The sequence below is a fragment of the Callithrix jacchus genome, chromosome 7, assembly GCF_049354715.1.
Source record: "Callithrix jacchus isolate 240 chromosome 7, calJac240_pri, whole genome shotgun sequence".
In the NCBI taxonomy this organism is placed as follows: domain Eukaryota; kingdom Metazoa; phylum Chordata; class Mammalia; order Primates; family Cebidae; genus Callithrix; species Callithrix jacchus.
The window spans coordinates 57,836,502-57,862,334 of record NC_133508.1 but is presented as its reverse complement, the minus strand read 5'-3'; the positions used below and the strand labels follow the sequence as shown (position 1 = coordinate 57,862,334).

At 37.6% G+C, this 25,833-nt stretch overlaps 1 protein-coding gene across 50 annotated transcripts in view; it reads left to right on the top strand.

Annotated features, from left to right (window-relative positions):
- Positions 1 to 25,833, top strand: part of EIF4G3 (eukaryotic translation initiation factor 4 gamma 3) — a 390,720-nt gene that overhangs the window by 178,323 nt on the left and 186,564 nt on the right. For 14 of the 50 annotated variants that reach the window (XM_078330636.1, XM_078330635.1, XM_078330634.1 and 11 more), the window contains 3 exons: positions 11,844 to 11,939; positions 13,327 to 13,440; positions 17,304 to 17,336. In XM_078330636.1, coding sequence (XP_078186762.1) covers positions 11,910 to 11,939; positions 13,327 to 13,440; positions 17,304 to 17,336 — 177 coding nt within the window. In that variant the 5' untranslated portion in view covers positions 11,844 to 11,909. Of the gene's footprint in view, positions 1 to 10,790; positions 10,817 to 11,843; positions 11,940 to 13,326; positions 13,441 to 17,303; positions 17,337 to 25,833 lie in introns of all 50 variants that reach the window. The other 36 variants (XM_078330667.1, XM_078330662.1, XM_078330653.1 and 33 more) reach the window with 10 other exon arrangements.

Below are 25,833 nucleotides of genomic sequence, written 5' to 3'. Positions count from 1 at the left end.
AATAGAGGCACAAAACACCCTTCAAAATATTAACAAATCCAGGAGCTGGTTTTTTGAAAAGATCAACAAAATAGACCGCTAGCCAGATTAGTAAAAAAGAAAAGAGAAGAAACAAATAGATGCAATAAAAAACAATAAAGGGGATATCACCACTGATTCCACAGAAATACAAACTACCATCAGAGATTACTACAAACAACTCTATGCACATAAACCAGGAAACCTGGAAGAAATGGATACATTTCTGGACACTAGCACCCTCCCAAGCCTAAACCAGGAAGAAGTAGAAACCCCGAATAGACCAATAACAAGGGCTGAAGTTGAGGCAGCAATTAATAGCCAACCAAGCAAAAAAAGTCCAGGTCCAGATGGGTTCACAGCCAGATTCCACCAGACATACAAAGAGGAGCTAGCACCACTCCTTCTGAAACTTTTCCAAACAATCCAAAAAGAGGGAATCCTTTCCAAATCATTTTATGAGACCAGCATCATCCTGATACCAAAACCTGGCAGAGACTCAACAAGAAAATAAAACTTGGCCAATATCCATGATAAACATAGATGCAAATATCTTCAATAAAATACTGGCAAACCGATTGCAACAGCACATCAGAAAGCTTATCTATCATGATCAAGTAGGCTTCATCCCGGTGTTGCAAGGCTGGTTCAGCATACACAAGCCAATAAACGTAATCCACCACATAAGCAGAACCAAAGAGAAAAACCACATGATTATCTCTATAGATGCAGAGGCCTTCAACAAAATTCAACAGCCCTCTATGCTAAAAACTCTCAATAAACTATCAATGGAACATATCTCAAAATAATAAAAGCTATTTACAACAAATCCATAGCTAATATACTGAATGGGCAAAAACTGGAAGCATTCCCTTTGAAATCTGGCACTACACAAGGATGCCCTCTCTCACCACTCCTATTCAATATAGTATTGGAAGTTCTAGCCAGAGCATTCAGGGAAGAAAAAGAAATAAAGGGTATTGAATTAGGAAAGGAGGAAATCAAATTGTCTCTATTTGCAGACAATGTGATTGTATATTTAGAAGACCCCATCGTCTCAGCCCAAAATGTCCTTAAACTGATAAGCAACTTCAGCAAAGTCTCAGGATATAAAATCAATGTGCAGAAATCACAAGCATTCCTATACACTAATAGCAGACTAACAGAGAGCCAAATCAGGAGTGAACTGCCATTCACAGTTGCTACACAGAGAATAAAATACCTAGGAATGCAAATAACAAAGGATATAAAGGACCTCTTCAGGAGAACTACAAACCACTGCTCAAGGAAATAAGAGAGGGCACAAACAGATGGAAAAACACTCCATGCTCATGGTTAGGAAGCATCAATATTGGGAAAATGGCCATATTGCCTAAAGTAATTTATAGATTCAACACTATCCCCATCAAGCTACCTATGACCCTCTTAACAGAAGTGGAAAAAACCACCTTAAACTTCATATGGAACCAAAAGAGAGCCCATATAGTCAAGTCGATTCTAAGCAAAAACAACAAAGCAAGAGGCATCACACTACCTGACTTCAGACTATACTAAAAGGCTACAGCAATCAAAAGCGCATGGCACTGGTACCAAAACAGAGATACAGACCAATGGAACAGAATAGAGGCCTCAGAGGCAATGCCACACATCTCCTACCATCTGATCTTTGACAAACCTGACAAAAACAAGCAATGGGGAAAGGATTCCCTGTTTAATAAATGGTGTTGGGAAAACTGGCTAGCCATGTGCAGAAAGCAGAAACTGGACCCCCTTCCTGACACCTTACACTAAAATTAACTCCAGATGGATTAAAGATTTAAACATAAGACCTAACACCATAAAAACTCTAGAAGAAAGCATAGGCAGAAAACCATTCAGGACATAGGCACAGGCAAGGATTTAATGACTAAAACACCAAAAGCTTTGACAACAAAAGCCAAAATAGACAGATGGGATCTAATTAAACTCCAGAGTTTCTGCACAGCAAAAGAAACAATCATTAGAGTGAACTGGCAACCAACAGATTGGAAAAAATTTTTGCCATCTACCCATCTGACAAAGGGCAGATATCTAGAATCTACAAAGAAGTTAAACAAATTTACAAGAAAAAAACAAACCCATTCAAAAGTGAGCAAAGGATATGAACAGACACTTTTCACAAGAAGACATACATGAGGCCAATAAACATATGAAAAAATGTTCAACATCACTGGTCATTAGAGAAATGCAAATCAAAACCACATTGAGATACCATCTCACACCAGTTAGAATGCCAATCATTAAAAAATCTGGAGACAACAGCTGCTGGAGAGGATGTGGAGAAATAGGAACACTTTCACACTGTTGGTGGGAGTGTAAATTAGTTCAACCATTGTGGAAGACAGTGTGGCACTTCTTCAAGGATCTAGAAATAGAAATTCCATTTGACCCAGCAATCCATTACTGGGTGTATATCCAAAGGATTATAAATGGTTCTGTTATAAAGACACATGCACACATATGTTCACTGCACCACTGTTTACAGTGGCAAAGACCTGGATCCAACCCAAATGCCCATCGATGATAGACTGGAAAGGGAAAATGTGGCACATACACACCATGGAATACTATGCAGCCATAAAAAACAATGAGTTCATGTCATTTGTAGGGACACAGATGAATCTGGAAACCATAATTCTCAGCATACTGACACAAGAACAGAAAATCAAACACCACATGTTCTCACTCATAGGCAGGTGTTGAACAATAAGAACACATGGACACAGGGAGGGGAGCATCACACACTGGGGTCTGTTGGTGGTGGACAAGGGGAGGGACAGCAGAGGGTACGGAGTTGGGGAGGGATAACATGGGGAGAAATGCCAGATGTAGGTGACGGGGATGGAGGCAGCAAACCACATTACCATGTATATACCTGTGCAATAATCCTGCATTCACATGTACCCCCAAATCTAAAGTGCAATAAAATACATATGTAAAATAATAATAATAGAGGCTTATATATTTGCCTGTGTATTTATCTTTGCTGGAAAAAACTTTATAGTATTATATGGTTTTCAGTTAATGTCTGGTTCCTTATCTTCTCAATTTGAAGAATCTTTTGGTATTTCTTCTAGGGTATGTCTAATGGTAATGAACTTTCTCAGCTTATAAATCTCACTAATTTAAAATGTTGGAATGTCTTAATTATTCCCTCGTTTTTGAGTGAAAGTTTTGCTGGGTATACAATTCTCACGTGATGGGGTTTTTTTTTTTTTTCCTTCTTTCCTTTCAGCATGTTGAATATGTCATTTTACTAGCTTCTGGTTTGCAAGTTTCAGCTGATAATCTTATTGAGGATCCCCTGCTTGTCATGAGTCACTTTTATCTTGCTGCTTTCAGTATTCTTTTTCATTTTTTTTTTTTACCTTAAAAATTTTTTTACATAGACAGGGTCTTGCTGTGTTCCCCAAGCTGGTCTTGAACTCCTGTCCTTACCCCTCCAAAGTGATGCAGTTACAAGTATGAGCCACTGTACCTAGCCTGTCTTTCACTTTTGACATTTTGGATATCTGTTTTCATGTGGGTGTCTTTGTTTTTTTCCTACATGGGGTTCTTTGAGTATCTTGTCTATGTGTGTGTTTTTTTTTTTTAAGACCGAGCCTTGAACTTTCGTCCAGGCTGGAGTGCGGTGGCTCAATCTCTGCTCACTGCGACCTCCACCTCCTGGGTTCATGTGATTCTCCTACCTCAGCCTCCCAAGTAGCTGGGATTACAGGTGCACACCATCACACCTGGATAGTTTTTGTATTTTTAGTAGAGGTGGGGTGTTTCACAATGTTGGGTGGGCTGAACTCCAACTCCTGCCCTTGTGATCTGCCTGCCTCCCAAACTGCTGGAATTACAGGCATGAGCATTGTGCCTTGCCGAGTATCTTGCTTTTATATATCCATGTCTTCAAATTTGGGAAATTTTCCATCATTGATTTTGAAATAATCTTTCTGTTCCTTTTCCTCTCTCTTATGTAACATGAATATTGATTTGCTCAATGGTATCCCACAAGTCTCTTAGGTTCTGATAACTTTTTTTTAAATTTTTGCTTCTCAGACTGGCTAATTTCAGATAATTTTTCTTCAGATTCACTAATTCTTTCTTTTGTTTATTCGAGCCTGCTTTTGTATTCGTCTAGTAAGTTTTTCAGTTCAGTTGTTTTTCAGCTTCAGAATTTGATTATTCTTCCTTTTTTTTTTCTATTTCTATCTCATTGTTGATAGTCTGTGTTTATATATCTTTTTTCAGATTTCATTTAGGTTTCTCCTTTTCACCCACCCCGTTTCTTTAGCCTATTGAGTGTATTTAGTCTTTGTCTAGAGCTTGGGCGTGGTTGCTCATGCCTGTTTTCCCAGCAGGTGGGGAGGCAGAGGCAGGCAAATCACTTAAGGTCAGGAGTTTGAGACCCGCCTGGTCAGCATGGCAAAACCCTGTCTCTACTAAACACCAACATTAGCTGGGTCTGGTAGTCCACCCTTGTTATCCCAGCTAGTAGGAAGGCAGAGGCAGGAGAATTGCTTGAACCCAAGGGGCAGAGGTTGTGGTGAGCCAAGATTGTGCTATTGCATTCCAGCCAGGGTGACGGAGGGAGACTCCATATCAAAAAATATATATATATATTTTTCTGGTGGTGGAGGTCATTATTCTAAGCAAACTAGCACATTAACTGAAAACCAAATAGTGCGTGTTGTCACTTTCAAGTAGGAGCTAAACATCGAGTACACATAGACACAAGGAAAGGAACAACAGACCTTGGGGCCTACTTGAGGATGGAGGGTAGGAGGAAGGTGAGAATCAAAAAAACTGCCTACTGGGTAGTATGCTTATTTCTTGAGTGACAAAATAATCTGTATACGCAACCCCCATGACACCCAATTTACCTGTTTAACAAACTTGCACATGTACTCCTGAACCTACAATAAAAGTTAAAAAGAAATGAAAACAAAATACTCTAGGAACTTGTCTTTAACTTTTGAACTGGACCAGACAACCACAATCACAGCGTCCTTGAAAACAGCTGAATTTTGTCAGTGCTGCAACTCCTGAATAGCAACAACCAATAAAACATGGACACATGTACTAAGCCAGAGCCTCCACCAATGGTAGTTCTTTTCAGAACAACTTCTTTTTTTTTTTGAGACAGAGTCTCTCACTGGCACCTGGGCTGGAGTGCAGTGGCATGATCTCGGCTCACAGCAACCACTGCCTCCCAGGTTCAAGCGATTCTCCTACCTCAGCCTTCTGGGTAGCTGGGATTACAGGCACCTGCCACCATGCCTGGCTAATTTTTGTATTTTTAGTAGAGACAAGGTTTCACCATTTTGGCCAGGCTGGTCTTGAACTATTGACCTTGTGATCCACCCGCATCGGCCAAAGTGCTGGGATTCTAGGGGTGAGTCACTGCGTCTGGCCTTATATAGTTGTTGCTTTTTTTTTTTTTTTAATTGAGGCAAAGTCTTGCTCTGTCACCCAGGCTGGAGTGCAGTGGCAAGATGTCAGCTCACTGCAACCCCTGCCTCCCGGGTTCAAGCGATTCTCCTACCTCAGCCTCCCAAGTATCTGGTACTACAAGTGTGCACCACCACTCTCAGCTAATTTTTGTAGTTTTAGTAGAGACGGGGTTTCACCATGTTAGCCAGGATGGTTCTTTTGGTTTGTTTTTTTTGAGACAGAGTTTCGCTCTTGTTACCCAGGCTGGAGTGCAATGGCACGATCTCAGCTCACCGCAACCTCCACCTCCTGGGTTCAGGCAATTCTCCTGCCTCAGCCTCCTGAGTAGCTGGGATTACGGGCACGTGCCACCATGCCCAGCTAATTTTTTGTATTTTTAGTAGAGACGGTGTTTCACCATGTTGACCAGGATAGTCTTGATCTCTTGACTTCGTGATCCACCCACCTCGGCCTGCCAAAGTGCTGGGATTACAGGCGTGAGCCACTGCACTTGGCTCATATATAATTTTTTAAGTTAAGACACAGGGAGTCTTTTTATACTTAAAAATTCTGCAATTTGCTTTTGTCACTAAATGTTATTATGGATATCTTTCCATGATGTGTATAGACTTGATTCATTCTAAAGATTATACTGTATTCCCTCAGTGACTAAGTTCATAATCTCACCATTTTTCTGTATATGTAGACATTTAGAATATTTCTAGTTTTTTTGGCATTTTTTTTAAGGAGGGGCCCATTGTGAATATATTTACAGAGTGAGTTTCCTGAAATGGAATTATAGAATCAAAGGGATAAGCATATTTTAAATGTGGTCAGTATTACCTCATTTATTTATTTATTTTTGAGACAGAGTTTTGCTTTTGTCATTCAGTTTGGAGTGCAGTGGGTGTGATCTTGGCCCGTTGCAACTTCTACCTCCTGGGTTCAAGTGATTCTCCTGCCTAAGCCTCTTGAGTAGCTGGGATTATATGTGGCCACCAGCACACCCAGCTAATTTTTGTATTTTTAGGAGAGACATGGTTTCATCATGTTGGCCAGGCTGGTCTCAATCTCCTTACCTCAGGTGATCTGCCTGTCTTGGCCTCCCAAGGCGCTGGGATTATAGGTTCGAGCCACCGTGCCTGGCCCCTTATAGCTCTTTGAAAAGTTGGCAGCTTAGTGTTTTAGTCAGATTTATGTTTGTTCACATATAGCATGTACACTATTGAGTTTAATCTTTTTTTTTTTGAGACAGAGTCTTGCTCTGTCACCCAGGCTGGAGTGCAGTTGCGAAATCTCAGCTCACTGCAACCTCTGCCTCCTGAGTTCAAGCAATTCTCCTGCCTTAGTCTCCAGAGCAGCTGGGATTATAGGCGAGCGCCACCGTGTCCGGCCAATTTTTTATATTTTTAGTAGCAACAGGATTTCACTCTGTTGGTCAGGCTGATCTCAAACTCTTGAACTTGTGATCCACCCACATCAGTCTCCTAAAGTGCTGGGATTGCAGGTATGAGCCACTGCACCCAGCCTGAGTTTAAATCTTTATGGCAGAATTTAGTTTAGTTGATGGCAGAATCTTAAAACGAGTAATGGCAATATATCGCTGACTTTTATGTAAAATACTTAGTATAGTGCCTGAAACCTAGTAAAAGCTATGTAAATGTTTTCTGTTATAATTATTTTTGATAGCTTAAGTCCATTGTATTATATTGTGAAAATAGGAAATATAGATTAATTTAATCACATATCCATCGTTTGAAAACCATCACATCTGGAGTCTTGTTATACCTAATATTCTGTGTTAGTTTGTTCTGTCTTATAATGGAATTCACCATTTCTACCTGTGGTTGACTGTCCAAATCACTGTTTTTAACATTATCATTAGGGATTTAAAGGTGGTATATACACCATAAGGACTGTTCTAATTGGCTTTTCTTCAGTAACATTGTTAATTTACATTGTTTGCTGGCTTTTGCTGTCACTATTGTGTTATATCCCTGACAAGTAACAAGCTTTCAAAAAGGTTTATTGAAGCATAAAATTAATGATGAATATGAGAATGGATGTCTGTAACTCATCAATTTGGACAATACACTGGATTGCAGTGTAAATTCTGTATGTCACCCGTATGTCCTTGGAGAAGTATTGTGATGACTTGGAAAGTATTTGAAAGAGAAAGTACAAACATATCCTCTAATTATTATTAAAATGATCCTTCAGATCTATTCCTAGTTCTCTATGCATTTGATGTGAAATATGGTCAAAGTATGTTCCCATTGAAACTTTTGCATTATTTTTCAACAAAGCTTGGTAGCAAATTAAGGAAATTATTCTAGAATAAGTTAATTGATCAATTTAAGTCATTAAATACAGAGAAGAGATCAAAAGAGTAGAGACATCTTTTACAGTTGCACTGCTTACAGCAATGATAGGTAACAAGTCATACTATTCCCAAGAAGTTTCTAAAGGTATCCACAAAGAATGGAAAAACGCTCTGAAAGATTGCTGAGTGATCTGTTGGCAGAATTTCTTTATCATGTGCCACTGTTAAGCATTCCATATTGCTAATGTTATAATGTCATACATTGTGACAGAACAATTACTTGCATGTGTGGCTGCATTAGAGATTGTACTTTGCATTTGGTGAAACTACTTATGTACAGAGTCTGAATTAGCTCTTGACATATATATATATATATATAATGTAAATATAAAAAGTACTTGAATATTATTTTTTTAGTCTGTTTAGGCTAGAAAATCTAAGCTATAAGAAAATATAGTCTTTGTTTTATTAGTAATCATTTTGAGGGCAATGATATAGTCTGGAAAAAGGCACATTGGAAACATTTTGACAGAGCTCCAGTAATATGTGTGATCAGAAAGGGTGTTGTTTCTGAACAAAAGAACTTTGTCTTTGAATGCTCATTCACATATTGCAGTTTCAATTGGCTGTATGTTGCTTTATTTGGCTTGAGTGTTGAAAGTATTGTTAAAATTTTGAGTGAGGTCAAATATGGCTGTTATGTATATTTTTAGCATGTTCAATGAAATACAATGGATTCCCTTTCTTTTTCTATAGTACAATAGCTATGAGAGAACAAAGTGTTTCCCTGATTCTTTGAAGTATAGAAAGAGGTAACATTTCTTTATGTTTTTGTAAGTGATATATTTCAATGTTGCATTTAATATCTTGACAGCTAGAAACTCCTGCTTCAAAATACCACCAAATTAAATGTGAATAGTGTCAAAATAGATCCTAAGATCAAAGAGCCTCATAACTGAGAAATGACTTTCTGAACACTTGATGATTTTTCTTTAACTTAATGAAGAATGAAATTGATACAGTCTTTTAAAACTGTATTCAAATTCTAGAATAGAAGTTGAAGAAATGCTTTTTCTGAGTGAAGCCAGAATTGATAAGAAATTAATTCCCCATGTTTTCCTAAGTTAAAATAGTCAAACTTCCAGCCTTTCATAGTTTGAATGTGATACATACCCGTAAATGTTGTGTCTGAAACAGTGCTGAAAATAATCCTTGATAAGAAAAGTTGAATAATTTTTAGGTCTTGTTTGATTCATTTATTAATTATTTGATAGACATGAGATTCTTTACTGCCATGTTTTTAGGTTGGTGGCTAGATTTAATAGAACTAATGTAGGAAGGCTGGGCGCGGTGGCTCACGCCTATAATCCCAGCACTTTGGGAGGCTGAGGCGGGTGGATCACGAGGTCAAGAGATCGAGACCATCCTGGTCAACAAGGTGAAACCCCGTCTCTACTAAAAAATACAAAAATTAGCTGGGCATGGTGGTGTGCGTCCCAGTTACTTGGGAGGCTGAGGCAGCAGAATTGCTTGAACCCAGAAGGTGGAGGTTGCAGTGAACCGAGATCATGCCATTGCACTCCAGTGTGGGTAACAACAGCGATACTCTGAAAAAAAAAAAAGAACTAGTGTAGGAAAGGAAATCAATCTGATGTTAAACTTTTGTGTCCACTACAGAGATGGCTGTATAGATTACTATGTTTAAAGATTACCAGATCGCCTCTATGTCTAATATGAAGCCATTAATTTTGTTTCATATGACTCAGTGACATAGTACATAATTTTTTAAAAAAGAAAATTTTCTTTTTTTTATTTGAAAGGTATGATGAATCCTGTCAAGTATTTTCTTTAAAATTGGTGATCCCAGCCAAACATTAAGTGGTCAACAGATGCCAAAAATTGTATAAACTTCTTTTTTAAAGTGGCGGGGCGGGGTGGCTCACGTCTGTAATACCAGCACTTTAGGAGGCCGAGGTGTGCGGATCATCTGAGGTTGGTAGTTTGAGACCATCTTGACCAACATGGAGAAACTCTGCCTCTACTAAAAATACAAAATTAGCCAGCCATGGTAAGGCTGCTAGGGAGGCTGAACCCAGGAGGGCGGAGGTTGCCGTAAGCTGAGATCCCACCATTGTACTCCAGCCTGGGCAACACAAGAGTGAAACTCCATCTCAAAAAAATAAAGTTGAAATATAAAAAAAAAAAAGCAAAATTATAATACTTTCTAGATATATTATTTACTTTGTTATCTTAGGTAAGATACTTAAATTTTTCAGTCCTTGATTTCGGGTAAATAAAGGTGATTGTGGACTATTTTACTTTATCTCATTTAATCTTCACAAACTGCCTTGTAAGGTAGGTGTGTTCCTTTTTGCATTCGTGGGAAAAATAAATGAGTTGCCCAAACTAACACCATTATTCAGTAGCAATTGTTAGGATTTTAGTCCAAGTCTTGTGGTTACGTGTTCATTGTTTCATTGGTGACATTTCATTTCAAATATGTTACAACCATTTTTTTTTTAATTCAGTAGCACACAGTATATTAGTCTGTAACATTTGGCGTGGATTTACGATGAAAAGATTATGTTTTTATTTTCAGAAAATATATGGTAAATTAACTATGTGTATTACATTTTCACTTATTCTAAGGTTTTGTATAAAGTTCTTACTGGTTGTTGATTTTTATGGGATCGTGTAAAAGGATTAAGGTATGTAAGCCTTCAGAAGATTACAGCAGTACGTAACAGTTAACTGTGTGGACCACTAACTGTGGCTCTGAGATGTCTTCCACAAGGAAAGCACACCATAGCAATAGCAAGTTCTCTCATCCATGTTTGATTTTGTTTATGGTTTGGACTATTTCAGAACTAGATGAATTCACAGTAGGTTCTCTTTGCACTGATAATTTCAAATAATTACATCTAGTCTTTCCTTCATTTTTTTGTGCTGCCATAATTGTGTATATGAATGTTCTGGTTGATGCTTTCAGGAGCATTAGCAATGCTGAATAGAAAGGTAACCATTTGATTTCCTATTTCTAACCATGATGATGAGGCATACATACATTGACAAATTTGGAATCATTGATGATTAGAGAGCAGGGAAAAATTGTTGTGAACCTCCCAGGCAGGTTAAACAAGTGTGGAGTGATCAGCCTCAGATAGGATGTACAACTCAAAGATCTAGAAAAAGTTGCAGAATAATCTGCTCTCACCCTGTCAGTTTTGTTTCATTGTACTGACAACCTTAGCTGGCATCATGCAGCATGAAGAAGTAAGGTAAAACACACAGAAGGGAAAATTCTGGGATTCTTTTTCTAGCAGTGTAAAACTTACTTGTATATAAAATGCCTTAATGCACAAAAAAAAGAAAAACGATTGCACTTAGATTTTGGGTTGCTGATGTCCTTTTATCTGGAGAGTTATGGTAACTTAAAAAGTGCTGCACTAGCTGGTAAGAAAGGGCTTTCCTGTAGTCCCAGCTACTCAAGAGGATGAGGCGAGTGGATCTCTTGAGACCCCAGGAGTTCAAGACTAGCCGGGGCAAATACCGAGACTCTATCTCTTTAAAAAGTAAGATAAAAAAAGTTGTTTAGGTGCTTTGGGAAGCCAAGGCAGGAGGATTGCTTGAGGCCTGGAGTTTGAGCCCAGCCTGGGCAACCAAGTGAGACCCTGTCTCTAGGGGGGATAAAAAAAGAAAAAAATTAGTCCAGCACCATGCTGTGTGCCTGTAGTCCCAGCTACTCCAGAGGCTGAGATGAGAGGATCCACTTAAACCCATGAGTTTGAGGCTGCGGCAAGCCATGATTATGCCACAGCACTCCAGCCTGGGTGACAGAGTGAGACCCCAGTTCATTATTAAAAAAAAAAAAAGGAACTGCACTGATTTTTAGTTACTGGATATTGTGATAAAGTTAAATTTTTAAAAAGTAGAACTGTAAACCACATTAGTAACCACTTCTGTAAACTTTTTTTTAAAGCATCTTGAATTGCCATGCAATGCTTTTTCAAAATATTATATTGTTCTTGCCATTCTTTGACAGACCCCTTATCCCTCTGGACAGAATGCAGGTCCAACCACGCTGGTATACCCTCAAGCCCCTCAGACAATGAATTCACAACCTCAAACCCGTTCTCCGGTAAGTAAGCAGAAGCTTGTACTAAATTATATTCTCTACCTATGTTTGTGTATGTAGTGACTTGGATTTCGTTGGCAAATATTTTTACTGGATCTTGGAAGTTTGTTCCAAAGATGATTTATTATTACTACTGCTACTATTATTTGTTAGCTTTGCATTTTCAGACCTTACCTATAGTAATAATTAAATTCATTGAGAAAAGAATAAGTGGAGCTTTTAACTCCCCACCCCTTTTTAATTCTTTTCTGTAGCATGATTTTTGTTTAAGTTTGGTTGCATTCAAGTTTTCTTCATTTCAGCTCTTAATTTTTGTTAGTTGTACTGTTCAAAATTCAGGTAAGAGTAAAGTACAACGATTTTAGGAGTAAATTGAATTTCACTAATTAAATTCTCAAATTTCAGTGGTTTGGGGAAGCAGGACTTTTGAATCAGTGTTATTAGATCTGTTCTAACCATTTGACAGTATGGATATATGCATGACATATACCAGTGAGTGTATTCATTTCTTCAAATGGTAAATAAATTGTGATACAAATATAAATGCTATCATCCTCTTTGTTCATCCTTTACATGAATTGCAATAAGTACTGCCAAGACTGAGAATTTACACAAGGTTCATCCTTTGTTTCACAAAAATATCCAGTGGCTTCAGCTATGCATTCCTTAGAACATCGTTTCCTGCCCTGCATGATTAGCTTTGGCTCGAAAGTGCTTCTATAACATCTCACACTGTGTATCTCACATCCCTCTTTGTACCTCAGCTCAGTGTATTCTTCAGAATACAAGGATTTCTTTTTGTTCCGTGCCCCTGCTTTTTTGCCTGGAGGGCAGGAATACCTCATTGCATTAGCTTCTATTCATTTCATTTTATGCATGAATTTACAATTGTTTAAATATACCAAAGACTTACTCAGAGAACTAGGAGAGCATAGCGTGTACCAAAATGTAATCTCTTTCTTATCTGTTTCCTATTTTACTTTTCCCTGTTGCCCTGTTCTCCAATACCTGTTCTTAGATTCTGGTTCTCCCCAGCAGGTGGAGGAACCGTTCTAAAGAGGTGGGACTTTGGTCCTAGTTGCCTGTTGGCTTGTCTTGTTTTTTTGCTGAAATGGTCAATAAGATGTTTGATACAAGTTTTGTTATGAGAGTGGTTCGGGGATGTGTACACTTGACTAGTTGGGCCTGAGATCTCACCAGATCAATTTAGTTCTAATAATTAAACATGGAGTATTATGATAAGCTTCTATTGCAAAGAATTCTTTGGCCCTCTTTCTCTATTCCCTACCCCCTCTTTTCTGATTATCAGAAAATGAATTAAATTTACATGGTTAGAGCTGGCGCAGAACCTGACTGAAGAGCTGCATCTCTAAACCAGTTTTTTTGACAGCCCAGCAGAACAGTGCCAATACATTGCACAGACAACTGGAAGAGGAGGAAGGTTTTGGAACAGACTCCCGTTTACAGGTCCTTGGCTGGAAGAGGCTGGATAAAATACTGCATTGTAAGCAATATAACAAACTGTACTTCTTGCAGGCAGTGGTGCCTCTGGCACTTAATATTTTTGACCACATCCATTTATTGGCTGATGAACAGAAATGCATTGATTGCTTCCTCTGTGAAAGTCTAACCTAGCATGGCAGTTTCTGCCAGCCATGGCAGGGAAAAGAATAACAAATTGGGTGGGTGTTCTCTATTGGGAATTAGTCAGGAATAATTTGGGGGTTTAGATTTTTCTTTATTTTAAACTTAAAGTGAGATATCCCTTTCAGATAAATTTCAATTTAAAAGATAAATTTCAAGGCTTCTTTTTACTCCCTTTCAATTTTTATAATTGAATATTAAGGAGGAAATTGTAGTTGTCAGCCATTTTTCTGTGGTCATAAACTCTTCTGATACTATTCTCTATACAGTTTTTGCCATCTGCTCTGCTAGTAACCATTACCCACCCCATTACTAAAAACCACACACATAACATTCCATTACATACCCTAAAACAAGTGCAAGACTAGCAGGCCCCAGACTACTCTTGCTTCTTGTTTTGGGTTTGATTTTCTTTATTTCATTATGGGTTTTTTGTTTGTTTGTTTGTTTTTGCGCTGGGAGGGTGAAGTTGGGGTCTGAAATTTGGCAGGGTTGCATTTTCTGTTTACATCTCAAGTTGTCATAGTCTAGTCTCATCCATCTCACAGCTGTCCCAACTGGTGAGGAGAGGTAAGCTGTTACATTAAGGAAGGACCTTTCCCTGTGGCTTTGTAGAGTAGCTAAAGCTTACTCCATTCTATTTCTGCATTAATAGGCCATTGGCAATTGCACAATTTAGGCTTTTCTGTTCTTCCCTGGACAGCTGCCTTTGCAATCCAACTGGCTTCAAATGGCCTTTCTCCCTCCCTCCTTCAGGTTATCTTTGTGCCTGTCTTTTTACTTGATGCTTAGTATCTTAGTTAAATTTATAATATGGAAAGAAAATCTTTTTTAAAAATAATAAAAACAGTGATAAGCTTTCTTTCTGTTCCATTTTCTTGTTTTAGTGGAACTTTTAAACAGTAGTAGTTTTTTTTTTTTAAATAGCCTATCTAAAGTAGTGAAGCTATTAAATACTTAATTTGGAGAGGGAGACAGTTCGGCTTTTGTAGGAACTGTAACCATTGGTTATTTCTATATTTTTTGGTGTTAAGTGTCAAAGTTATGTCAGTGTTACGTTGGCCATGCTCAGTTACCAACTGTGCACACAAGGGGTAAGTAAGTGGGTAGGTGGGTGGCATTAACATTGGATCCAAGTTCACAGAAGGCTGCTTTCCTTTATATCTACTACAGTCCTCACCATCTTAAAGACCCTTCTTTAACAAAAAGCAAAGAAAAAAGAAAGAAAATTTTCTATTTTTAATATGAGCCAGCAGCGACTACAGTTTGTTCTGTTGCTTACAGCTACCCATAGGATTAAGACTATTGTCACTTCAAATGAAAAACTCAATAGCCAATGGTGACTAGTGCAAAATAGACTAGGGTACTTTCCTAGGGTACTTTTCTACTAACTTAGGTTGTGATTTTCTTTTTTGCTTTTGTTTCCATATATGTGTAATTTTATAAGATACTCTTCTTGTTCATAGAAAGTTCTCTTTTGACTGGGACATTCAAAATGTACAAAGTTTTAGCTTTTATTTTAGAGCCTTGAAAATGGGACCTTGTCTGTGGAACAGTGATAAGACAGGTACTGCCATACTCAGGTTAATTTTGTAACATGGCCCTTCTCTTCCACTTTCTTCAAACGTGTCATGAAGAAACATTTCACTTCCACCTCCTACTTTCATACCACATGGGTGGTATTGCCTGTTCTTAAACTTGATGTCCATAGTAGAAGTATGATATTTTTTTCTCCTAATGGGAAAACTGAAAATATAAGACCTCAGTTTCTTTGAAGAGAAAGTTTTCTGCAAGAACTGTAGGTGCCAGTTATCATTCTGAAAAACTATATTATAGTGATTAGCAAAGTATGATGGCTGACCTAATATAACCCATGCTTATAAGTCACTAATGCACTTTTCATTACTCTAACAAAAGTTGACATTTTAGCTTGTGAGGTGAATTCTTGACAGAGCTGTTTTCAGTTGTCTCCTACATTGTGACCATGTGTTCTACTGCAATATATTGAAAAAAAAATTTTTTTTTTATTTTTTTGAGATGGAGTCTCATTCCGTCTCCAGGCTGGAGTGCAGTGGCTCAACCTCAAATCACTGCAAGCTCCGCCTCCCAGGTTCAAGCAATTCTTCTGCCTCAGCCTCCCAAGTAGCTGGCACTATAGGCGCACACCACCATGCCCAGCTAATTTTTGTATTTTTAGTAGAGATGGGGTTTTCACCATGTTAGCCAGGAAGGTCTCGATCTCTTGACCTTGTGATCTACCTGCCTTGGCCTCCCAAAGTGCTGGGATTACAGGCATGAGCCACCACGCCTGGCCTGTTAAAATTTTAAAATATGAACTAATGGTAGTTGGGGAAGTAATTACAAATGTTTTGCAATCACTATTGTACATAAATGCTGAGCATGAGAGATTGTTTCTTGATCTTCAGTGTTTAGCTAAGAAGATCAGTATTTATCTGTAGTGTTAAGCTAACAGGAAGAAGTCTCTATAGAGGAAATGAGACAGCCGAAGACATATATTTTAGCTCCTTCAATATATTTGATAAAAACCCTGTATATGGTTTGCATTAAACACTGCTTTCTAAATATTTTCTTTCATTATTACAGAGGGTAGTTAACATTACAATAGTTAATGTATTAGTAGCCAGAATATGACTCTACCTACCCCAGTATTTTTCTCTGTTCTTTTCAGTTAAAATGTATTGGAACCCAAATTTGGCCTAGTGAATTACTTGATCTTAGAGGTTTAGCAATTAAAATTTGCGTAAGTGAAAAAACTTTTTCTTTTATTCTAAGATCAGAAGTAGAAGAGTTGGAATATATATTTGTCACTTTCAAGTACTTTATGATTTAGCTGGGGAGTTACATTTCTTTATCCTTTATTCTTAGGTAATAATAGGTACATATATACACAGCTTTGTTGTTGTCTGTAGTAATTAATAGATTTGGCTGATTTACTTTTTTTTTCTTCTCAAGCCTATAAGAATACCACTTGGATTAATCTTGTTAGTGACTGATGTTCTTTACTAGCTGTTTGCCTTGACGTGCCTTGTATTAAAGTATACTAGTTAACTGCATTTAAACTTAAACATATATATGTATGTGTGCATATATATATATGTATGTGTATACATATATAATCATAAAAAATTTTTTTCTTTAACTCCAAGAAATAAAGGAAGATACTGAAACTTCCATTTCATGGATAAAATATCCCATTTAACTTAAGAAAATTTGCAGTTAGTCCTGTTACATTTTTTACTTCCTGCTGGACTTTATAATTATCTCCTGGCTAGGTCTTGTAATATAAAAACTTTCTCATTTCCTCCAGCTGTATCAGTTACATACAGCGTACTTGATTTTCATGTTTGTCTTGATATAACCACTTAAGTTTTTCAAACTTGGTTTTGCCTTATTTTAGGGTTGATGTCTTTAAAAAAAAAATTCCTATCACAGAATACTTTACATGCCTAACAGCTTAGCCTGTTTCTCTCCCAGCTGATAAATGACAAACCATTCTGATAGTGGTGTTAACCTGTTGCATTTTAGTACCTGTCTGTCACTGTCCTGCAGCAAAGCTTTGACTGTTTTGTGTATTGTTTTTTTTATTTCCCCCCTGTGGGTTTTTTTTTCTTTTGGCATATTGTGTGACATTTTGGTTTTTGTTGTGGTGTTTCTGACTCTTTGTGCCTTTCCTTTTGTGTTTGTTTTCCCTCCTTTTCTCAGTTTGCAGCGGGGCCTCGACCACCCCATCATCAGGTACTGTACCCTTGCCCCTTCACTATCACCTTTAACTAATAGGTGGGGGCTTTGTAGCTGCTGACTCTTAGAATGCTGCCATCCCATAGAACCACTCAAATTACTCACTTCAAGAGTAGCTTCTATCTGATATAATTCAGCTCTCTTTGCCCTTCATTAATCTCACTGCGTTTTGTTATTAACAAATCTATTTGCCTGTTTATGGCACATTTAAAAAATGCTACAGCTTTCTTTTTTTGCCAAACAAAAATTGTTTTTAAATTACACAATTTTGAAGAATTTAGATATTAAGCATTTATAGACTTTGTGGATATCTGTAGTAAGTTAAATTTAACTGAAGGAAGCAGGCAGCATTCTATGGGTTTTCTGTTAACATTTTGAGATAACCTGTATTGATGTGTATAAAATAGCATTAGTATTTCTAAAACCACTTAAACTCAGTTACTAACTTAGATCTAATAATAAATTGATTAAAAATAATGTACATCCATTTGCTGGATAGGATTGTTTTTATTCTTAGGATGCATAGAAAATAGATACTTTAATTAATTTAAATAACTTTATCCTATTGATTTTTTTTTTAAATGAAATAATTGTATGAATTAAAATTTTAAAAGTATGTTTGTGAACACTGTCATTTAGCAGGAATCTGTTAGAGGTGGCAAGACAGAGAGACTTGCAGGGTTTTCCCCTCAACGCCCAGTAGCTCTTTATGGGATATTCTGAAATGTTTTCTCCTGCCGAAAGAGCTTTGGTTTAGGGTCTGTTCATATTACAAGCTTTATTATGTAACCAGCTTTTTTAAGCAAGTCTTTTTCTGCATCTCAGTTTTCTCATACCTAAAATTGAGATAAATAACCTGTGCATTATACATAGTATAAGCATCTGACACAAAATAAGCCATCATTAAGTGGTAGCTGTCTTTAATGTGATTGATATGAAACATAGTATGGTTGGATAAAGTAAATGTTACCAGTATTTACCTGTGTTACCATATTTAGAATTCTTATTACTGAGTAAATGGATATTGTCCAATTGAAGGCTTCATTGTCGCTCATTGTCTTGAGTGATTTAGTGCATGACTGTTTCTTAAACTGTAGTCCTTCCAATCTGAAGGATGTAGAGGCAAAGCAAATCTGAGTTACTAAAGGTACTTTGCAGGAGGATGGTTATATGAGGTGGATGGCTTTTCTTTGGGTTTCGTAATGAAATAAAACCCAGGGGTAATTTTTTTGTATTGAGAGATAATATTGTAAAGTATTAATACTTTAAGAGCTTGAACTTCACCATCAGCTAGACCTAGGTTTGATTCTTTTATATTAACCAAATGTTCTTGGATAAATTTTTGCCTAGTTTTCTGACCTGTACATTGGAGACAATAATACCATGTCAAGACTACTATGAAAAGTAAATGAGATAATGAAAATAAAATAATTAGCAGAGTATTTTGCACATAGTAACTAGGATGTATGATTAGTATTAAAAATACTATTGATAATAAAAATAGTAGTTTCTTATGTAAAAGAGTGTTTATCATTTTATTTAAAAATTTAGTCAAGGGCCATAGAGGCATGGCTTAAATTTTAATCCAGGGTCAAGGCAAATACTTCTGAAAGAGAGAGACCTTAGGGAGTCTTGCTCAAGAAACAGAGTGAGAAGAAGCTATTTATTTGAGAAAGAACTACAAAGGAATTAGGGTGAAAATGTTTTCTGAACTCCTTTATGTAAGGCACCTGTTAAGTTTTTTGTTCACATGTTTGTGTTTTTCAAACCTTGGTTTATTTCGTAAGTCATTTCAGATAGCTTAAGGTAGAGTAGACTGTTAGTAGAAGGAATTAACATTACCACTGGCCACAGTTACTTTGGCAGATTGTCTATATTGTATATTGCTGGAATGATGAGTGAATTTTGAAACAAGAACCATATTGCTAAATAGGCCGGGTACAGTGGCCCATGCCTGTAAGGGAGGCCGAGGTGGGTGGATCACTTGAGGTCAGGAGTTCAAGACCAACCTGCCAGCATGGTGAAACCCTGTTCCTACTAAAATACAAAAATTAGCCGGGCTTAGTGCTGCATGCCTGTAATTCCAGCTACTCTGGAGGCTGGGCTGAGACAGGAAATTGCTTGAACCTAGTAGGTGGAGGTTGCAATGAGCCAAGATCACACCACTGCACTCCAGCCTGGGTGACAGAGTGAGACTCCATCTCAAAAAAAAAAAAATTCCTAAACATCTTGGGCCTTTCTTATTAAGATTAGTACCTCTAAATTTTAAAGACTATTGATTAAAAGTTTTAAGTTCTTAATGAAAACAGCAGAAACTTTAAGGTTGTGTTTCTGCTACTTGTGTTCGATAGTAGTGGTTCTAAAATTAGGATATTGTATTTAAGCATTTATAGCCAGACTTGGGAAATTCTGTTTTCTAAGAAACCTTTTTTTTTTGAGCTTTAAACTTATTGGTACATTTTGTCTTTATTTAATTCCAACATTTGGGGAAACCATTTAGAAATCTTTATGAGAAAAGATTGATTTCCCGCATTTTCATGAGCAGTATGACTCAGTAAAGTGTCAGCAGATCAGTCGTTTAGCTGTATGATGATACTCATGAATTTATGGCTAGTTCAGATCATTTTACAAATAGAACTATAGGCTGGATGCGGTATTTGATGCCTGCAGTCTCAGCACTTTTGGAGGCTGAGGTAGGTGGATCACTTGAGCCTAGGAGTTAGAGATCAGCCTGAGCAACATGGCAAACCTTCATCTCTACAAAATAAAAATAAAAATAAAAATATAAAAATTAGTTGGATGTGGTGATGCATGCCTGTAGTCCCAGCTACTCTGGGAGGCTGAGGAATCACCTGAGCCCAGGTGGTTAAGGTTGCAGTGAGCTTTGATTGTACCAATGTTCTCTAGCCTGGATGACAGAGTGAGACCCTGTCCCAAAAAAAAGTAGTATATATGTGTATTATATTTATTATTTACTTATTAGCAAGAAAAATAATTATCATCCGACAATAGTTCTTGGAGGTGAGTTCCTAAGATGCAGCATAAATCCAGAGCTGTGATTTTTAATTCAGAAAATTCAGGTAGCTGGCACTTTTTTCTTTGTTACCCTTTCTTTCCTAAACATTAGTTAATTTTTTTTTTGGAGATGGAGTTTCGCTCTTGTTACCCAGGCTGGAGTGCAATGGCGCGATCTCGGCTCACCGCAACCTCCGCCTCCTGGGTTCAGGCAATTCTCCTACCTCAGCCTCCTGAGTAGCTGGGATTACAGGCATGTGCCACAATGCCCAGCTAATTTTTTGTATTTTTAGTAGAGACGGGGTTTCACCATGTTGACCAGGATGGTCTCGATCTCTTGACCTTGTGATCCACCCGCCTCAGCCTCCCAAAGTGCTGGGATTACAGGCGTGAGCCACTGCGCCTGGCAACATTAGTTAATTTTTTTTCAGCATATCATAGAGAATTGAGTAAGGCTGTCTGCACCCTTGCCTCAGGCAGCAACAGTAACTACCTTGAATAGAGAAGGAGAAAGACATGGGGTTGAAGTGGCACAGCTGAACAGAGCTAACTGAACCAGCATTATGTATGGTATAGGATAAATTGTTAGGAAGAGTTTGCTATTCTGTATACACACAAGATGTGGGGCCAATTTGGTTTGTTTCACTATAGAATAGGTATTGGCATTTGGGTGGGATAACCAGTTATCAAAACTACCCTATATAATACAATTAATTTAGCGTCCTTTGGGTTCTAAATGCCAGTAGAATTCCCCCGATGACAATTAGAAAACAAAACAAAAACACTTCCATACATTTTCAAATACCCCCCCTGGAATTGAGACTATTTTCCATTTAAGAATTGCTTACGAATCTGTATTTCACAGGATCTCCTCTTCAGATCTAAAGTCAGTAGAGGTCTAAACCCTAAAAGATTTGTGGAGGAGTTGCTCATAATACAAAACAAGACATAGAGACTTGCATAATGGAATGAAAGCTATTGGAGGAAAACAAACATTGAGTGGTATACAGAAAGTATACTTTTGAAGGGAAAACATCCATGTCCTGGAATATTTTTGCTTTGACATAACTAAGATTTAAAGTTACATTGAAGGTACAAATGGTTTTTCCATCTGTGGTGGTTTGCTTTGGCCGGCGAATAGATTTATTTGTCCTTTATTGCATTATTGCATTTTTCATCAGTTGCTACCTTTCTGATCACTTTACATCCATATCTCAATTTATTTTTTGAAGGAATTTGTTGTTGGATGATGTTTTTAATGATTATTGTTTCTAAAGTCTGATAGCAAGTATAAAACTTTTTGTCAATGCTTAGTAAAAATTGCAAAGTTTGTTCTGTAGCCATTGCAAAAAAAAAACAAAAACCAACAACAATTATTTAGGTAGGCTTTTTGGAATTAATTGCTTCTGAAAAGAAAATATCATCCACTTTAGTAATCTAGAACTTTCAGTATTTTTCCCGTGTCAGATGGAGTTACCTGAATTGAAGTAAACCAAAAATAACAAGATTTTAAATGGTAAACATTTTATTTGTTCTTAGTGGAATCAGGAAACTGCTTTGGAGTGTATTTCTTGGAACTTCTTTTATTTTAGAAGGTCTTTTAACTATGTTTGGAGGGCTAGAGCTCCAGTTAGGATTATTTCAGCCTCATCTTCTTTCTGATATTGCCATTAGCTTTTGTCTTTTGTGGGGATTCTTTAGATTAATAAGGATGAGCTATTCTTTTTGTGTTTTATAACCTGAAGAGCTTTTAGAATTACAGTTTTCTTCAAAGATAAAACAAGAAATACCAAGTCATTTTATATGCAAACCCTCTTGGCTCTAGAGATATGTCAACTATTTTTTCTCTGAAAATCCCAAGGTAATTAGAAACCAAAAGAACAGAAAGTACACTGAGAATTACAGCAAGCCACTCGGTATTATTTAGATTCTGACTTGTATTGTTTACTTTATGTATTTGGTCATTAAAATGTGTGTAGTTGTGGTTTAAAGTCACTTGTGTTCCTGTCCTTATTTTACTTTTGGGTTTCACAGCAGAGATCAGGTGTTGGTTATATACTATGACTAAGCAGTCTTTTCATTATGAGAAAGACCAAGGAAATGGTATTTTAAAGTGTTCATAGGACAAAACACTGTGCAGTTTTTTGATATATGATTTTAGTTTGCATAGTTTTCACAAATGCCGAAAAATATGCTGTATTCTGGCAGCAGCAGCAGCAGTATGTGCCATCAAGAAATGTCTTCCTTGGTGGCAAGCATTGAAATTGTACTTGTTTTCCTATTGTGGTTTGGTTCTTTTTGTGAAAAATAAAATTTTGAAAAGAATAGGTGATTTATGTAGATTTCTTTTTCATTATGATCTCTAAAGATTTCTTTACTGGAAGTATGTGGTGTTATATTCCTTGTCGAGATATGTTTGTATTACTATAGGTAATGTATTAGATTTGGAAAGTAAAATAAATGAAGGCTTGGGCTTGTCTCTGGATCAAACCTGGCACATCAAAGTTAAATGAATATGAATAGCAAGCCATCTAAAGCATCTATACAATCTTATGACTTTTTGAATTAACGACCTTACAAATTCTTTGTTTTTTGGAGCTTGATACAAGTGAGTTATGTGTGGTTTTATCTGGTATCTTGTTCACAAGGAATTGTAGAGTAGCAGCATAGATAGTGAAGAAAATACATGTTAGGAGTCAGTAAAACTGATATTCAGTTTCAGCGTCACTACAAATTATCTTTGGGCCTCAGGTTTCTGATATTCAGAATGGGTAAAATATGCTCATAAATGATATAATATTGAGATGTTATAATAACTGCATGTATGTCCTATGGGTGTTGTGAGGATAAAGTACTTGCCTATCACAGTGTCTGAAATGTAGTAAGTCCTTGGGAAGTGTCAGTTTTCTTTAGCAGTGAGACTGCCTGCCTTTCATCTTCTCTCAAGCTATTTTTTTTTTTTTAGCATGAATGAAGTATTTTATAAGAATGGTCATTTCCAAGACTCTCCTTTATCATCTGACAGAACACCTCTTGTTACTGACATGAACCTCTAGGGTAGCACTGTGTAATAATAGAATTTCTGTGATAATGAAAATGTTCTGTATTTGTACTTTTCACTGCTATAGCTCTACTAGCTATATGTGGCTACTGAGCACTTTAAATGTGGCTAATGCAGCTAAATAACTGAATTTTTTTTTTTTTTTTTGAGACAGAGTCTCTTTCTGTCACCTAGGCTGTAGTGCAGTGGCACAATCTCAGCTCACTGCAACCTCCACCTCCCAGGTTCAAGTGATTTTTGGGCCTCAGCCACCTGAGTAGCTGGAATTATCTGCATGCACTACCATGGTCTACTAATTTTTGTATTTTTTGTAGAGGTTGGGATTTCACCATGTTGACTAGGCCGATTTCAAGCTCCTGACCTCAAGCAGTCCACTCACCTTGGCCTCCCAAAGTGCTGGGATTATAGGCATGAGCCACTGTGCCTGATCCAGAACTGAATTTTTAATATAAGTAGTCAACTATGGCTAGTGGCTACTGTGTTGAACAACTCAGCTCTAGGGCTTACATATCCTGATTCTTAGTGAAACCTAGATTATGTAATATTGACCACATGCAGGGAAATATAGAAAAAAATTTAGAATGGAATAATCTCCATTATAAATTATCATGGGTCAACAGCGTATCAGATTGACACCTGAGTGATATCCCATTATGTGGACTCTTTAAAGCTTGTCCCATTATCACTTGCCAGCGAATCATAGTACTGTTCTTTAAGAGTACTTTAGACTTCTAAAAGATATTCACCAAAGCAATTTCTAATTGCAGTTGTTACTTTTTAATCTTCTATATATTGCGTAAAGGTAGAGATTTCAGAAGCGTATTTTGTATTGCTTTGCAAGTTAATAAATACAGGCATACCTTGGAGATACCGCAGACTTGGTTCTAGACCACTTCAAGTCATGTGAATTTTGTGGTTTCCCAGTGTATATATGTATACATGTTATGTTTCCACTATGCTGTAGTGTTCTAACTATGCAATAGTTAGAATCATGTCTAAGCAAATGATGTACATATAGTAATTCAATCCTTTTTTATTTTTATTTTTTTGAGACTTAGTCTTGCTCTGTTATCAGGCTGGAGTGCAGTGGTGCAATCTTGGCTCACTGCAACCTCTGCATCCCGGGTTAAAGCAATTCTCCTGCCTCAGTCTCCTGAGTAGCTGGGATTACAGGCATGTGCCAATATGCTGGCTAATTTTTGTATTTTTAGTAGAGATGGGATTTCACCATGTTGGTCAGGCTGGTCTTGAACTCCTGACCTCGTAATCCGCCCGCCTCGGCCTCCCAAAGTGCTAGGATTACAGGCATAAGCCACCACGCCCGGCCAATAACTAAATACATTCTTGCTAAAAAATGCTGATGATTATTTCAGTCTTCGGTGAGTTGTAATCTTTTTGCTGGTGAAGCGTCTTGCTTCAGTGTAGATGGCTGCTGACTGATTAGGGTAGTGGTTGCTGAGGGTTCAGGTGCCGGTGGCAGTTTCTTGAAATAAGACAAATAAAGTTGGCCACATTAGTGGACTCTTCTTTTTTATTCTGAAACAGAGTCTTGCTCTGTCACCCAGGCTGGAGTGCAGTGGTGTGATCTCTGCCCACTGCAGCTTTCACCTTCCATGTTCAAGCAATTCTCCTGCCTTAGCTTCCTGAGTATCTGAAACTATAGGCACATGCTACAACATCCAGCTAATTTATTCTATTTTTAGCAGAGTAGGGGTTTCACCATATTGGCCAGGCTGGTCTCGAACTCCTGACCTCAAGTGACTGCATTGACCTCCCAAAGTGCTGGGATTATAGGCGTGAGGTACTGCACTTGGCCGATGGACTCGTATTTTCATGAAAGATTTCTCTGTAGCATGTGATGCTGTTTAACAGCATTTTACCCACAGTAGAACTTTCTTTTTTTATCATTAGAGTCAATCTGCTCAAACTCTGCTGCTGCTCCATCAACTAGGTTTAGGTAATATCATGAGATTGCAGTAGTCAGTCACATCTTCAGGCTCTACTTTTTTTTTTTTTTTTTTTTTTTTTAAGATGGAATTTTGCTATCGTTGCCCAGGCTGGAGTGCAGTGGCACAATCTTGGCTCACTCCAACCTCCACCTCCCAGGTTCAAGCAATTCTCCTGTCTCAGCCTCCGGAGTAGCTGGGATTACAGGCATCCACCACCACGTCCAGCTAATGTTTTATGTTTTTAGTACAGAAAGGGGTTTCACCATGTTGGTCAGGCTGGTCTCAAACTCCTGACCTCAGGTGATTGACCTGCCTCGGCCTCCCAAAATGCTGGGATTACAGGTGTGAACCACTCTACCAGGCCTAGGCTCTACTTCTAATTCTAGCTCTCTTGCTATTTCTACCACATCAGCACTTACTTCTTCCATTGAACCCCTCCAAGTCATCCACAAGTATTGGAATTAACTTC